The following is a 13,166-nucleotide window of genomic DNA, read 5'->3' as shown; positions in this document are numbered from 1 at the left end:
TGAGTGAACTCAGCCTTTTCTGCTTGGAGCGATGGAGGATAGGAGGTGACCTGACAGAGGTGTATAAGATGATGAGAGGCATTGATCGTGTGGATAGTCAGAGGCTTTTCCCCAGGGCTGAAATGGTTGCCACAGGAGGACCCAGTTTTAAGGTGCTGGGGAGTAGGTACAGAGGAGATATCAGGGTAAGTTTTTTGCTCAGAGAGTGCTGAATGCATGGAATGGGCTGCCGGCAATGGTGGTGGAGGCGGATACGATAGGATCTTTTAAGAAACTTTTAGATAGGTACATGGAGGTTAGTAAAATAGAGGGCTATAGGTAAGCCTAATAATTTCTAAGGTAGGGATGTGTTCAGCACAACTTTATGGGCTGAACGGCCTGTATTGTGCTGTTGATTTTCTATGTTTCGATGATTCACTCAGCCTGTGATATTTCAAAGTTCAAAATAAATTTGATTACCAGTATAGTGTGCAGTTTAAATTCCATTGTGCCCTGTAGCAAAAGATGTGTGTGCGCGCAGAGGCGCACACTTCAGAGGGGACGTTGTCCTTGGTGTTTCTGTGTTTCGTGACTGCCTACGGGAGGATGAAACTCAGGTTGTATTCTGTATACATTCTTTGAAACTTCGAGGCAGTGGGTGAGACATTGGACATCAGGAGTGTCCTGCCAAGTTACATCTCTACCTGTTATGGGAGCAGCTGAGCAATGGACTGGAAATCCCTACAAAGGACTGTGGGAATGGCTGAGAGGATCACAGGGGTCTCCCTACCATCTATCGGGGGGTTTTTGTCAGGAGCGCTGAGTTTGCAGGGCCCTTAGTATTATCAATGATCCCACACATCCATCCAGCGTCCCTTACTTTCAAAAGTTATTGTGTGATATGTGTACCACTGTGTTTTACACCCTGGTTCAGAGAAATGGCTCGTTTGCCAGAATACGTTTCTGTAGTTAAATGGCATTAACTCGACCTGACTTGACATACTGAGACTTCTGGCACTGTCAAGGAGATGTGCTGGGGACCATAACAGTTTTCCAGTTCTCCAAATCCCTCTCAGAGTTTAACATTTAATCCCTGGGCACTGAGGAGAATTATCCCAATGACAAAGGTAATATTTTGACCGATCAAGAGACTACTCACCGGATGGGTACCGGGGCCTGGAGTCACCCACCTCCAAGCAGTACAGGTGATTGTCAAGGCCTTGTACAGGAAGAAAGGTCTCCGTAGCACACCTGGTCCAAGCCCACTGTCAGACTCTCTATACTAACAATACCCCCATCGTTGACATTCGGTCCGAATCCCTTCGATCTTCTTAATCCCAGCACCTGTTGAAAAAGGAAAGGGTAGGAGTTGCTGGGAGTTGGAGAGAGGGATTGTAACAGCTCCCTGCAGCTGACAGGATGCTTTGAGGAGTGTTCTAATTTTCTCAGGATCAAACTTGGATGTCAAGTGTTGTCTCGGTAATTGCTGGACATGACCATCAGTGTGACCACTGCGAGTGTCCACTAGGAGTAACTGTTGGGAATGTTCTCCGGGAATGACTGCTGGGATTAACATCTGGGATTGACCACTGGAAGGGATAGCTGAGAGTGATTGGTGGAATTGACCTTGGGGAGTGACCACTGAGAGTGACCGGGTGGAATAAACACTCCAAGTGACCACCATAAATCAGTTTGCTCTTGGTCAGTTTCAGGGTAGATGGAGACTTGTCTCACCTCCACTGTAACTACTGCCTGTAACCACTGGTGATGACAGTTCCACTCTGTGTTTTACAGAAATAGAGGATCCACCGTCAATCAACAATGGCACTGTGTCTGAGGGAGAGGAGCGGACGTACGAGGACAAGGAGGATCATCCCAATGGCGAAGGTAATATCGTGACCGATCAAGCCACTGCTCACAGGATGGGTACCGGGGCCTGGAGTCACCCACCTCCAAGCAGTACAGGTCATGGTCAAGGCTTTGTACAGGAAGAAAGGTCTCTGTAGCACACCTGGTCCAAGCCCACTGTCAGACTCTCTATACTAACAATACCCCCATCGTTGACATTCGGTCCGAATCCCTTCGATCTTCTTAATCCCAGCACCTGTTGAAAAAGGAAAGGATAGGAGTTGCTGGGAGTTGGGGAGAGGGATTGTAACAGCTCCCTGCAGCTGACAGGATGCTTTGAGGAGTGTCCTAAGTTTCTCAGGATCAAACCTGTATGTCAAGATTTGTCTCGGTAATTGCTGGACATGACCATCAGCGTGACCACTGGGTGTGTCCACTAGGAGTAACTGTTGGGAATGGTCTCACAGTTAGACTCTCTACACTAATCCAACTTGCTGGTATTCGGCCCCAATCTCATGGACTTGCCTGCTCCCAACACCTGTCCAAATGCCACAAGGCAGGAATTGCCTGGTGGTTGAGGGTGGCGATGGGGGTATAGGGCAGTGGATGTTGCCTACACAGATTTTACTAATGCTTTTGACAAAGTCCCTCATGGGAGGCTAATTGAGAAGCTTAATGGGGTCCATGGTTAATTGGAAGGTGGAGATTAACCCAGATAAATGTGAGGTGTTGCTCCTCAGGAAGGCAAATGCAAGGAGACAGTACAGTGTTAAGGACAAGATCCCTAACAGTTTTTTTTCTGGGCAGAGAGATCTTGGAATCCAAGCTCATAGCTCCTTGAAAGTGGCTACTCAAGTCGATAGGGTGGTTAAGAAGGGTTTATGGAATGGTTAGTTTTATTAGTTGAGGGATTGAGTTGAAAAATCTTCCAACTTTATAAAAGCCTGGTCAGGCCACATCTGGACTATTGCATGTGGTTCTGGTCGCCCCACTATAGGAAGGATGTTGAGGCTTTGGAGAGAGTGCCAAAGAGGTTTACCAGGATGCTGTCTGGTTTAGAGGGTGTGGTTATCGGGTGAGGCTTTCTTATTGGCCAATGTCAATTAGGTCAAAAACATGGAATATAATACTGAACACAGTGCAGATGAACTTCGGGAGGGGGAAGGGGAAGAGTCAGGTATGAGGGAGTACCCCTGTGGCTGTAGCCTTGACAATAAGTACTCCTGTTTGACTACCGTTCGGGGGAGCGACCTACCTGGGGGAAGTGGCAGCGCCGTGCCTCTGGCACAGAGTCTGGCCCTGTGGCTCAGAAATGTAGGGAAGGGAAGAGGAAGGAAGTAGTGATAGGGGATTCCATAGTCTGGAGTCAGACAGGTGATTCTGTGGACGCAGGAAAGAAACTCGGATGGTCGTTTCCCTCTCAGGTGCCAGGGTCCGGGATGTTTCAGATCACGTCCAAGATATCCTGCAGTGGGAGGGAGAATACACAGAGATCGTGGTACATATTGGTACCAATGACATAGGTTGGAAAAGGGAAGAGGTCCTGAAAAAAGACTACAGGGAGTTAGGAAGGAAGTTGAGAAGAAGGACCGCAAAGGTAGTAATCTCGGGATTACTGCCTGTATCACGCGACAGTGAGAATAGGAATAGGATGAGGTGGGGGATAAATGTGTCATTGAGGGATTGGTGCAGGGGGCAGAGATTCAGATTTCTGGATCATTGGGACCTCTTTTGGGGCAGGTGTGACCCGTACAAAAAGAACAGTTTGCACTTGAATCCCAGGGGGACCAATATCCTGGCGGGGAGGTTTGCTAGGGAGAGTTTAAACTACAATTGTTGGGAGGTAGGAACCAAACTCAAGAGACTGGGGAAGAGGAGGTTGTCTCAGAAATAGAGAAAGCTTATAGACAGAGGGAGAAGGAGGATAAGCAGGTGATAGAGAAGGGATGCACTCAGACCAAAGGCTTGAGATGTATATTTTAATGCAAGGAGTAATGTGAACAAAGCAGATGAGCTTAGAGCGTGGATCAGTACTTGGAGATATGATGTGGTGGCCATTACAGAGACTTGGATGGCCCAAGGACAGGAATAGTTTGTTTGTGCTGAGATTTACATGTTTCATAAAGGAAGGGAGGCAGGCAGAAGAGGTGGGGGTGTGGCAGTGTTGATCAGAGATGGTGTCATGGCTGCAGAAAAGGTGGACGCCATTGAGGGATTGTCTACGGAGTCTCTGTGGGTGGAGGTTAGGAACAGGAAGGGGTCAATAACTTTACTGGGTGTTTTTTATAGGCTGCCTAATAGTAACAGTGATATTGAGGAGCAGATAGGGAAACAGATCCTGGAAAGGTGTAATAATAACAGAGTGTTCATGATGGGAGATTTTAATTTCCCAAATATCGATTGGCATCTCCCAAGATCAAGGGGTTTAGATGGGGTGGAGTTTGTTAGGTGTGTTCAGGAAGGTTTCTTGACACAGTACGTAGATAAGTCTACAAGAAGAGAGGCTGTACTTGATTTGGTTTTGGGAAATGAACCTGGTCTGGTGTCAGATCTCTCAATGGGAGAGCTTTTTGGAGATAGTGATCGTAATTCTATCTCCTTTACAATGATATTGGAGAAATGGGAATGGACAAGTTACAAGAGTGTTTAATTGGAATAAGGGGAATTATGAAGCTATTAGGCAGAAAATTGGAGGCTTAAATTGGAAACAGTTGTTCTCAGGGAAAAGTACAGAAGAAATGTCTCAAATATTCAGGGCATAATTGTGTCGAGCTCAGGATAGGTACGTTCCAATGAGACAGTGAAGTTATGGTCGGGTACAGGAACCGTGGTGTACGAAGGCTTTAATAAATCTAGTCAAGAAGAAAAGAAAAGCTTACAAGAGGTTCAGAGAGCTAGGTAATGTTAGAGATCTAGAAGATTATAAGGCTACTAAGAAGGAGCTGAAGAAGGAAATTATTCACAATGGAAAAGGATCTTAGTGATTGTAGTGATGACTTGCAGTGGACTGAAAAGCTTGAGCATGTAGACATTAAGAAAGAGCTTTTGGAAAGTGCTGGAGCTTTTGGAAAGCATCAAGTTAGATAAGTTGCCGCGACCGGACGAAAGGTAACCCAGGCTGCTGTGGGAGATGTGGGAGGTGAGGGAGGAGATTGCTGAGCCTCTGGCGATGAACTTTACAACATCAATGGGGACAGGAGATGTTCCGGAGGATTGGAGAGTTGCGGATGTTGTTCCTTTATTCAAGAAAGGGAGTAGAGATAGCCCAGGAAATTATAGACCAGTGAATCATACCTCAGTGGTTGGTAAGTTGATGGAGAAGATCCTGAGATGGAGGATTTATGAACATTTGGAGAGGTATAATATGACTAGGAGTAGTCCGCATGGCTTTGTGAAGGGCAGGTCGTGCCTTACGAGCCTGATTGAAATTTTTGAGGTTGTGACTAAACACATTGATGAAGGAAGAACAGTATTGTGTAGTGTATATTGATTTCAACAAGACGTTCGATAAGGTACCCCATTCAAGGCTTATTGAGAAAGTCAGGAGGCATGGGATCCAAGGGGACATTGCTTTGTAGATCCAGAGTGGTTGTGGATGGGTCATATTCTGCATGGAGGTCAGTGACTAGGGGTGTGCCTCAGGCATCTGTTCTGGGAAGCTTACTCTTCGTGATATTTATAAATGTGCTGAATGAGGAAGTGGAGGGATGGGTTAGTAAGTTTGCTGATGACACAAATGGTTGGAGGTGTTGTGGATTGTGTGGTGGGCTGTCAGCGGTTCCAGTGGGACATTGATAGGATGCAAAACTGGGTTGAGATGTGGCAGATGGAGTTCAACCCAGATACGTGTGAAGTGGTTCATTTTGATGGGTCAAATATGATGGCAGAATATAGTATTAATTGTAAGGCTCTTGGCAGTGTGGAGGATCAGAGGGATCTTGGGGTCTGAGTCCATGGGACGCTCAAAGCAGCTGCACAAGTTGACTCAGTGGTTAAGAAGGTGTATGGTGTAATGGCCTACATCAATCATGGAATTTAATTTCTGAACTGAGTGGTAATATTGCAACTATATAGGAACCTGCTCAGACCCCATTTGGAGTACTGTGCTCAGTTCTGGTCGCCTCACTACAGGAAGGATGTGGAAGCCATAGAAAGGGTGCAGAGGAGATTTACAAGGATGTTGCCAGGATTGGGGAGTGTACTTTATGAGAATAGGTTGAGTGAACTCAGCCTTTTCTGCTTGGAGCGACGGAGGATAAGAGGTGACCTGACAGAGGTGTATAAGGTGATGAGAGGCATCGATCGTGTGGATAGTCAGAGGCTTTTCCCCAGGGCTGAAATGGTTGCCACAGGAGGACCCAGGTTTAAGGTGCTGGGGAGTAGGTACAGAGGAGATATCAGGGTAAGTTTTTTGCTCAGAGAGTGGTGAATGTGTGGAATGGGCTGCCGGCAATGGTGGTGGAGGTGGATACGATAGGATCTTTTAAGAAACTTTTAAATAGGCACATGGAGGTTAGTAAAATAGAGGGCCATAGGTAAACCTAATAATTTCTAAGGTAGGGATGTGTTCAGCACAACTTTATGGGCTGAACGGCCTGTATTGTGCTGTTGATTTTCTATGTTTCTATGTTTCACTCAGCCTGTGATATTTCAAAGTTTAAAATAAATTTGATTACCAGTATAGTGTGCAGTTTAAATTCCTTTGTGCCCTGTAGCAAAAGATATGTGTGCGCGCAAAGGCGCACTCTTCAGAGGGATCGTTGTCCTTGGTGTTTCTGTGTTTCGTGACTGCCTGCGGGAGGATGAAACTCAGGTTGTATTCTGTATACATTCTTTGAAACTTCGAGGCAGTGGGTGAGACATTGGACATCAGGAGTGTCCTGCCAAGTTGCATCTCTATCTGTTATGGGAGCAGCTGAGCAATGGACTGGAAATCCCTACAAAGGACTGTGGGAATGGCTGAGAGGATCACAGGGGCCTCCCTACCATCTATCGGGGGGTTTTTGTCAGGAGCGCTGAGTTTGCAGGGCCCTTAGTATTATCAATGATCCCACACATCCATCCAGCGTCCCTTACTTTCGAAAGTTATTGTGTGATATGTGTACCACTGTGTTTTACACCCTGGTTCAGAGAAATGGCTCGTTTGCCAGAATACGTGTATGTAGTTAAATGGCATTAAACTCAACCTGACTTGACATACTAAGCCTTCTGGCGTTGTCAAGGAGATGTGCTGGGGACCATAACAGTTTTCCAGTGCTCCAAATCCCTCTCAGAGTTTAACATCTAATCCCTGGGGCACTAAGGAGAATTATCCCAATGACAAAGGTAATATCTTGACCGATCAAGAGACTACTCACCGGATGGGTACCGGGGCCTGGAGTCTCCCACCTCCAAGCCGTACAGGTGATTGTCAAGGCTTTGTACAGGTAGAAAGACCTCCGTAGCACACCTGGTCCAAGCCCACTGTCAGTCTCTCTACACTAATCCCCATTTTTGACGTTCGGTCCGAATCTCTTCGATCTTCTTAATCCCAGCACCTGTTGAAAAAGGAAAGGATAGGAGTTGCTGGGAGTTGGAGAGAGGGATTGTAACAGCTCCCTGCAGCTGACAGGATGCTTTGAGGAGTGTTCTAATTTTCTCAGGATCAAACTTGGATGTCAAGTGTTGTCTCGGTAATTGCTGGACATGACCATCAGTGTGACCACTGCGAGTGTCCACTAGGAGTAACTGTTGGGAATGTTCTCCGGGAATGACTGCTGGGATTAACATCTGGGATTGACCACTGGAAGGGATAGCTGAGAGTGATTGGTGGAATTGACCTTGGGGAGTGACCACTGAGAGTGACCGGCTGGAATGAACACTCCAAGTGACCATCATAAATCAGTTTGCTCTCGGTCAGTTTCAGGGTAGATGGAGACTTGTCTCACCTCCACTGTAACTACTGCCTGTAACCACTGGTGATGACAGTTCCACTCTGTGTTTTACAGAAATAAAGGATCCACCGTCAATCAACAACGGCACTGTGTCTGAGGGAGAGGAGCGGATGCATGAGGACAAGGAGGATCATCCCAATGGCGAAGGTAATATCGTGACCGATCAAGCGACTACTCACAGGATGGGTACCGGGGCCTGGAGTCACCCACCTCCAAGCAGTACAGGTCATGGTCAAGGCTTTGTACAGGAAGAAAGGTCTCTGTAGCACACCTGGACAAAGCCCACTGTCAGTCTCTCTGCACTAATCCCCATTGTTGACGTTCTATCCGAATCCCTTCGATCTTCTTGATTCCAGCACCTGTTGAAAAAGGAAAGGGTAGGAGTTGCTGGGAGTTGGGGAGAGGGATTGTAACAGCTCCCTGCAGCTGACAGGATGCTTTGAGGAGTGTCCTAAGTTTCTCAGGATCAAACCTGTATGTCAAGATTTGTCTCGGTAATTGCTGGACATGACCATCAGCGTGACCACTGGGTGTGTCCACTAGGAGTAACTGTTGGGAATGGTCTCACTGTTAGACTCTCTACACTAATGCGACTCGCTGGTATTCGGCCCTAATCTCATGGACTTGCCTGCTCCCAACACCTGTCCAAATGCCACAAGGCAGGAATTGCCCGGTGGTTGAGGGTGACGATGGGGGTGTAGGGCAGTGGATGTTGTCTACACAGATTTTACTCATGCATTTGACAAAGTCCCTCATGGGAGGCTAATTGAGAAGCTTAATGGGGTCCATGGTTAATTGGAAGGTGGAGATTAACCCAGATAAATGTGAGGTGTTGCTCCTCAGGAAGGCAAATGCAAGGAGACAGTACAGTGTTAAGGACAAGATCCCTAACAGTTTTTTTTCTGGGCAGAGAGATCTTGGAATCCAAGCTCATAGCTCCTTGAAAGTGGCTACTCAAGTTGATAGGGTGGTTAAGAAGGGTATATGGAATGGTTAGTTTTATTAGTCAAGGGATTGAGTTGAAAAATCTTCCAACTTTATAAAAGCCTGGTCAGGCCACATCTGGACTATTGCATGTGGTTCTGCTCGCCCCACTATAGGAAGGATGTTGAGGCTTTGGAGAGAGTGCCAAAGAGGTTTACCAGGATGCTGTCTGGTTTAGAGGGTGTGGTTATCGGGTGAGGCTTTCTTATTGGCCAATGTCAATTAGGTCAAAAACATGGAATATAATACTGAACACAGTGCAGATGAACTTCGGGAGGGGGAAGGGGAAGAGTCAGGTATGAGGGAGTACCCCTGTGGCTGTAGCCTTGACAATAAGTACTCCTGTTTGACTACCGTTCGGGGGAGCGACCTACCTGGGGGAAGTGGCAGCGCCGTGCCTCTGGCACAGAGTCTGGCCCTGTGGCTCAGAAATGTAGGGAAGGGAAGAGGAAGGAAGTAGTGATAGAGGATTCCATAGTCTGGGGTCAGACAGGTGATTCTGTGGACGCAGGAAAGTAACTCGGATGGCCGTTTCCCTCTCAGGTGCCAGGGTCCGGGATGTTTCAGATCACGTCCAAGATATCCTGCAGTGGGAGGGAGAATACACAGAGATCGTGGTACATATTGGTACCAATGACATAGGTTGGAAAAGGGAAGAGGTCCTGAAAAAAGACTATAGGGAGTTAGGAAGGAAATTGAGAAGAAGGACTGCAAAGGTAGTAATCTCGGGATTACTTCCAGTGTCACGCGACAGTGAGAATAGGAATAGGATGAGGTGGGGGATAAATGTGTCGTTGAGGGATTGGTGCAGGGGGCAGAGATTCAGATTTCTGAATCATTGGGACCTCTTTTGGGGCAGGTGTGACCCGTACAAAAAGAACAGGTTGCACTTGAATCCCAGGGGGACCAATATCCTGGCGGGGAGGTTTGCTAGGGAGAGTTTAAACTACAATTGTTGGGGGGTAAGAACCAAACTCAAGAGACTGGGGAAGGGGAGGTTAGCTCAGAAATAGAGAAAGCTTGTAAACAGTGTGAGAAGGAGGATAGGCAGGTGATAGAGAAGGGACGCACTCACACCGAAGGCTTGAGATGTATCTTTTAACGCAAGGAGTATTGTGAACAAAGTGGATGAGCTTAGAGCATGGATCAGTACTTGGAGATATGATGTGGTAGCCATTACAGAGACTTGGATGGCCCAAGGACAGGAATGGTTACTTCAAGTGCTGGGATTTACATGTTTCATACAGGAAGGGTGGCAGGCAGAATAGGTGGGGGTGTGGCACTGTTGATCAGAGATAGTGTCATGGCTGCAGAAAAGGTGGACGCCATTGAGTATTGATGATGGGAGATTTTAATTTCCCAAATATCGATTGGCATCTCCCTAGATCAAGGGGTTTAGATGGGGTGGAGTTTGTTAGGTGTGTTCAGGAAGGTTTCTTGACAAAGTACCTAGATAAGTCTACAAGAGGAGAGGCTGTACTTGATTTGGTATTGGGAAATGAACCTGGTCAGGTGTCGGATCTCTCAATGGGAGAGCTTTTTGGAGATGGTGATCGTAATTCTATCTCCTTTACAATAATATTGGAGAAATGGGAATGGACAAGTTAGAAAAGAGTTTAATTGGAATAAGGGGAATTATGAAGCTATTAGGCAGAAAATTGGAGGCTTAAATTGGAAACAGTTGTTCTCAGGGAAAAGTACAGAAGAAATGTGTCAAATATTCAGGGCATATTTGTGTCGAGCTCTGGATAGGTACGTTCCAATGAGACAGAGAAGTTATGGTCGGGCACAGGAACCGTGGTGTACAAAGGCTGTAATAAATCTAGTCAAGAAGAAAAGAAAAGCTTACAAAAGGTTCAGAGAGCTAGGTAATGTTAGAGATCTAGGAGATTATAAGGCTACTAAGAAGGAGCTTAAGAAGGAAATTATTCACAATGGAAAAGGATCTTAGTGATTGTAGTGATGACTTGCAGCAGACTGAAAAGCTTGAGCATGTAGATATTAAGAAAGAGGATGTGCTGGAGCTTTTGGAAGGCATCAAGTTAGATAAGTTGCCGGGACCGGACGAAAGGTAACCCAGGCTGCTGTGGGAGATGTGGGAGGTGAGGGAGGAGATTGCTGAGCCTCTGGCGATGAACTTTACAACATCAATGGGGACAGGAGATGTTCCGGAGGATTGGAGAGTTGCGGATGTTGTTCCTTTATTCAAGAAAGGGAGTAGAGATAGCCCAGGAAATTATAGACCAGTGAATCATACCTCAGTGGTTGGTAAGTTGATGGAGAAGATCCTGAGATGGAGGATTTATGAATATTTGGAGAGGTATAATATGACTAGGAGTAGTCCGCATGGCTTTGTGAAGGGCAGGTCGTGCCTTACGAGCCTGATTGAAATTTTTGAGGTTGTGACTAAACACATTGATGAAGGAAGAACAGTATTGTGTAGTGTATATTGATTTCAACAAGACATTTGATAAAGTACCCCATGCAAGGCTTATTGAGAAAGTCAGGAGGCATGGGATCCAAGGGGACATTGCTTTGTAGATCCAGAGTGGTTGTGGATGGGTCATATTCTGCATGGAGGTCAGTGACTAGGGGTGTACCTCAGGCATCTGTTCTGGGAAGCTTACTCTTCGTGATATTTATAAATGTGCTGAATGAGGAAGTGGAGGGATGGGTTAGTATGTTTGCTGATGGCACAAAGGTTGGAGGTGTCGTGGATTGTGTGGTGGGCTGTCAGGGGTTCCAGTGGGACATTGATAGGATGCAAAACTGGGTTGAGATGTGGCAGATGGAGTTCAACCCATATACGTGTGAAGTGGTTCATTTTGACGGGTCAAATATGATGGCAGAGTATAGTATTAATTGTAAGGCTCTTGGCAGTGTGGAGGATCAGTGGGATCTTGGGGTCTGAGTCCATGGGATGCTCAAAGCAGCTGCACAAGTTGACTCAGTGGTTAAGAAGGTGTATGGTGTATTGGCCTACATCAATCGTGGAATTGAATTGATGAGCCGAGAGGTAATATTTCGACTATATAGGAACCTGCTCAGACCCCATTTGGAGTACTGTGCTCAGTTCTGGTCGCCTCACTACAGGAAGGATGTGGAAGCCATAGAAAGGGTGCAGAGGAGATTTACAAGGATGTTGCCAGGATTGGGGAGTGTACTTTATGAGAATAGGTTGAGTGAACTCAGCCTTTTCTGCTTGGAGCGATGGAGGATAGGAGGTGACCTGACAGAGGTGTATAAGATGATGAGAGGCATTGATCGTGTGGATAGTCAGAGGCTTTTCCCCAGGGCTGAAATGGTTGCCACAGGAGGACCCAGGTTTAAGGTGCTGGGGAGTAGGTACAGAGGAGATATCAGGGTAAGTTTTTTGCTCAGAGAGTGGTGAATGCATGGAATGGGCTGCCGGCAATGGTGGTGGAGGTGGATACGATAGGATCTTTTAAGAAACTTTTAGATAGGTACATGGAGCTTAGTAAAATAGAGGGCTATAGGTAAGCCTAATAATTTCTACGGTAGGGATGTGTTCAGCACAACTTTATGGGCTGAACGGCCTGTATTGTGCTGTTGATTTTCTATGTTTCGATGATTCACTCAGCCTGTGATATTTCAAAGTTCAAAATAAATTTGATTACCAGTATAGTGTGCAGTTTAAATTCCATTGTGCCCTGTAGCAAAAGATGTGTGTGCGCGCAGAGGCGCACTCTTCAGAGGGATCGTTGTCCTTGGTGTTTCTGTGTTTCGTGACTGCCTGCGGGAGGATGAAACTCAGGTTGTATTCTGTATACATACTTTGAAACTTCGAGGCAGTGGGTGAGACATTAGACATCAAGAGAGTCCTGCCAAGTTGCATCTCTGTCTGGTATGGGAGCAGCTGAGCATCGGACTGGAATTCCCTACAAAGGACTGTGGGAATGGCTGAGAGTATCACAGGGGTCTCCCTACCATCTATCGGGGGGTTTTAGTCAGGAGCGCTGAGTTTGCAGGGCCCTTAGTATTATCAATGATACCACACATCCATCCAGCGTCCCTTACGTTCAAAAGTTATTGTGTGATATGTGTACCACTGAGTTTTACACCCTGGTCCAGAGAAATAGCTCGTTTGCCAGAATACGTGTATGTAGTTAAATGGCATTAACTCGACCTGACTTGACATACTGAGACTTCTGGCATTGTCAAGGAGATGTGCTGGGGACCAAAACAGTTTTCCAGTGCTCCAAATCCCTCTCAGAGTTTAACATCTAATCCCTGGGCACTGAGGAGAATTATCCCAATGACAAAGGTAATATGTTTACCGATCAAGAGACTACTCACTGGATGGGTACCGGGGCCTGGAGTCTCCCACCTCCAAGCCGTACAGGTGATTGTCAAGGCTTTGTACAGGAAGAAAGGTCTCCGTAGCACACCTGGTCCAAGCCC

General features: G+C 46.5%; 1 protein-coding gene across 18 annotated transcripts in view; it reads left to right on the top strand.

The window, feature by feature from the left end:
* LOC132380947 (sushi, von Willebrand factor type A, EGF and pentraxin domain-containing protein 1-like) overlaps positions 1 to 13,166 on the top strand; it is an 81,575-nt gene that overhangs the window by 17,446 nt on the left and 50,963 nt on the right. For 12 of the 18 annotated variants that reach the window (XM_059949943.1, XM_059949952.1, XM_059949942.1 and 9 more), the window contains 2 exons: positions 1,774 to 1,866; positions 7,815 to 7,985. In XM_059949943.1, coding sequence (XP_059805926.1) covers positions 1,774 to 1,866; positions 7,815 to 7,985 — 264 coding nt within the window. The remainder of the gene's footprint in view (positions 1 to 1,773; positions 1,867 to 7,814; positions 7,986 to 13,166) is intronic. The other 6 variants (XM_059949948.1, XM_059949946.1, XM_059949938.1 and 3 more) reach the window with 3 other exon arrangements.

The sequence above is a fragment of the Hypanus sabinus genome, chromosome 25 (assembly GCF_030144855.1).
Source record: "Hypanus sabinus isolate sHypSab1 chromosome 25, sHypSab1.hap1, whole genome shotgun sequence".
Taxonomy (NCBI): Eukaryota; Metazoa; Chordata; class Chondrichthyes; order Myliobatiformes; family Dasyatidae; genus Hypanus; species Hypanus sabinus.
Note: the sequence above shows the minus strand (reverse complement) of the source record. Positions and strands in the feature narration are given on the sequence as shown.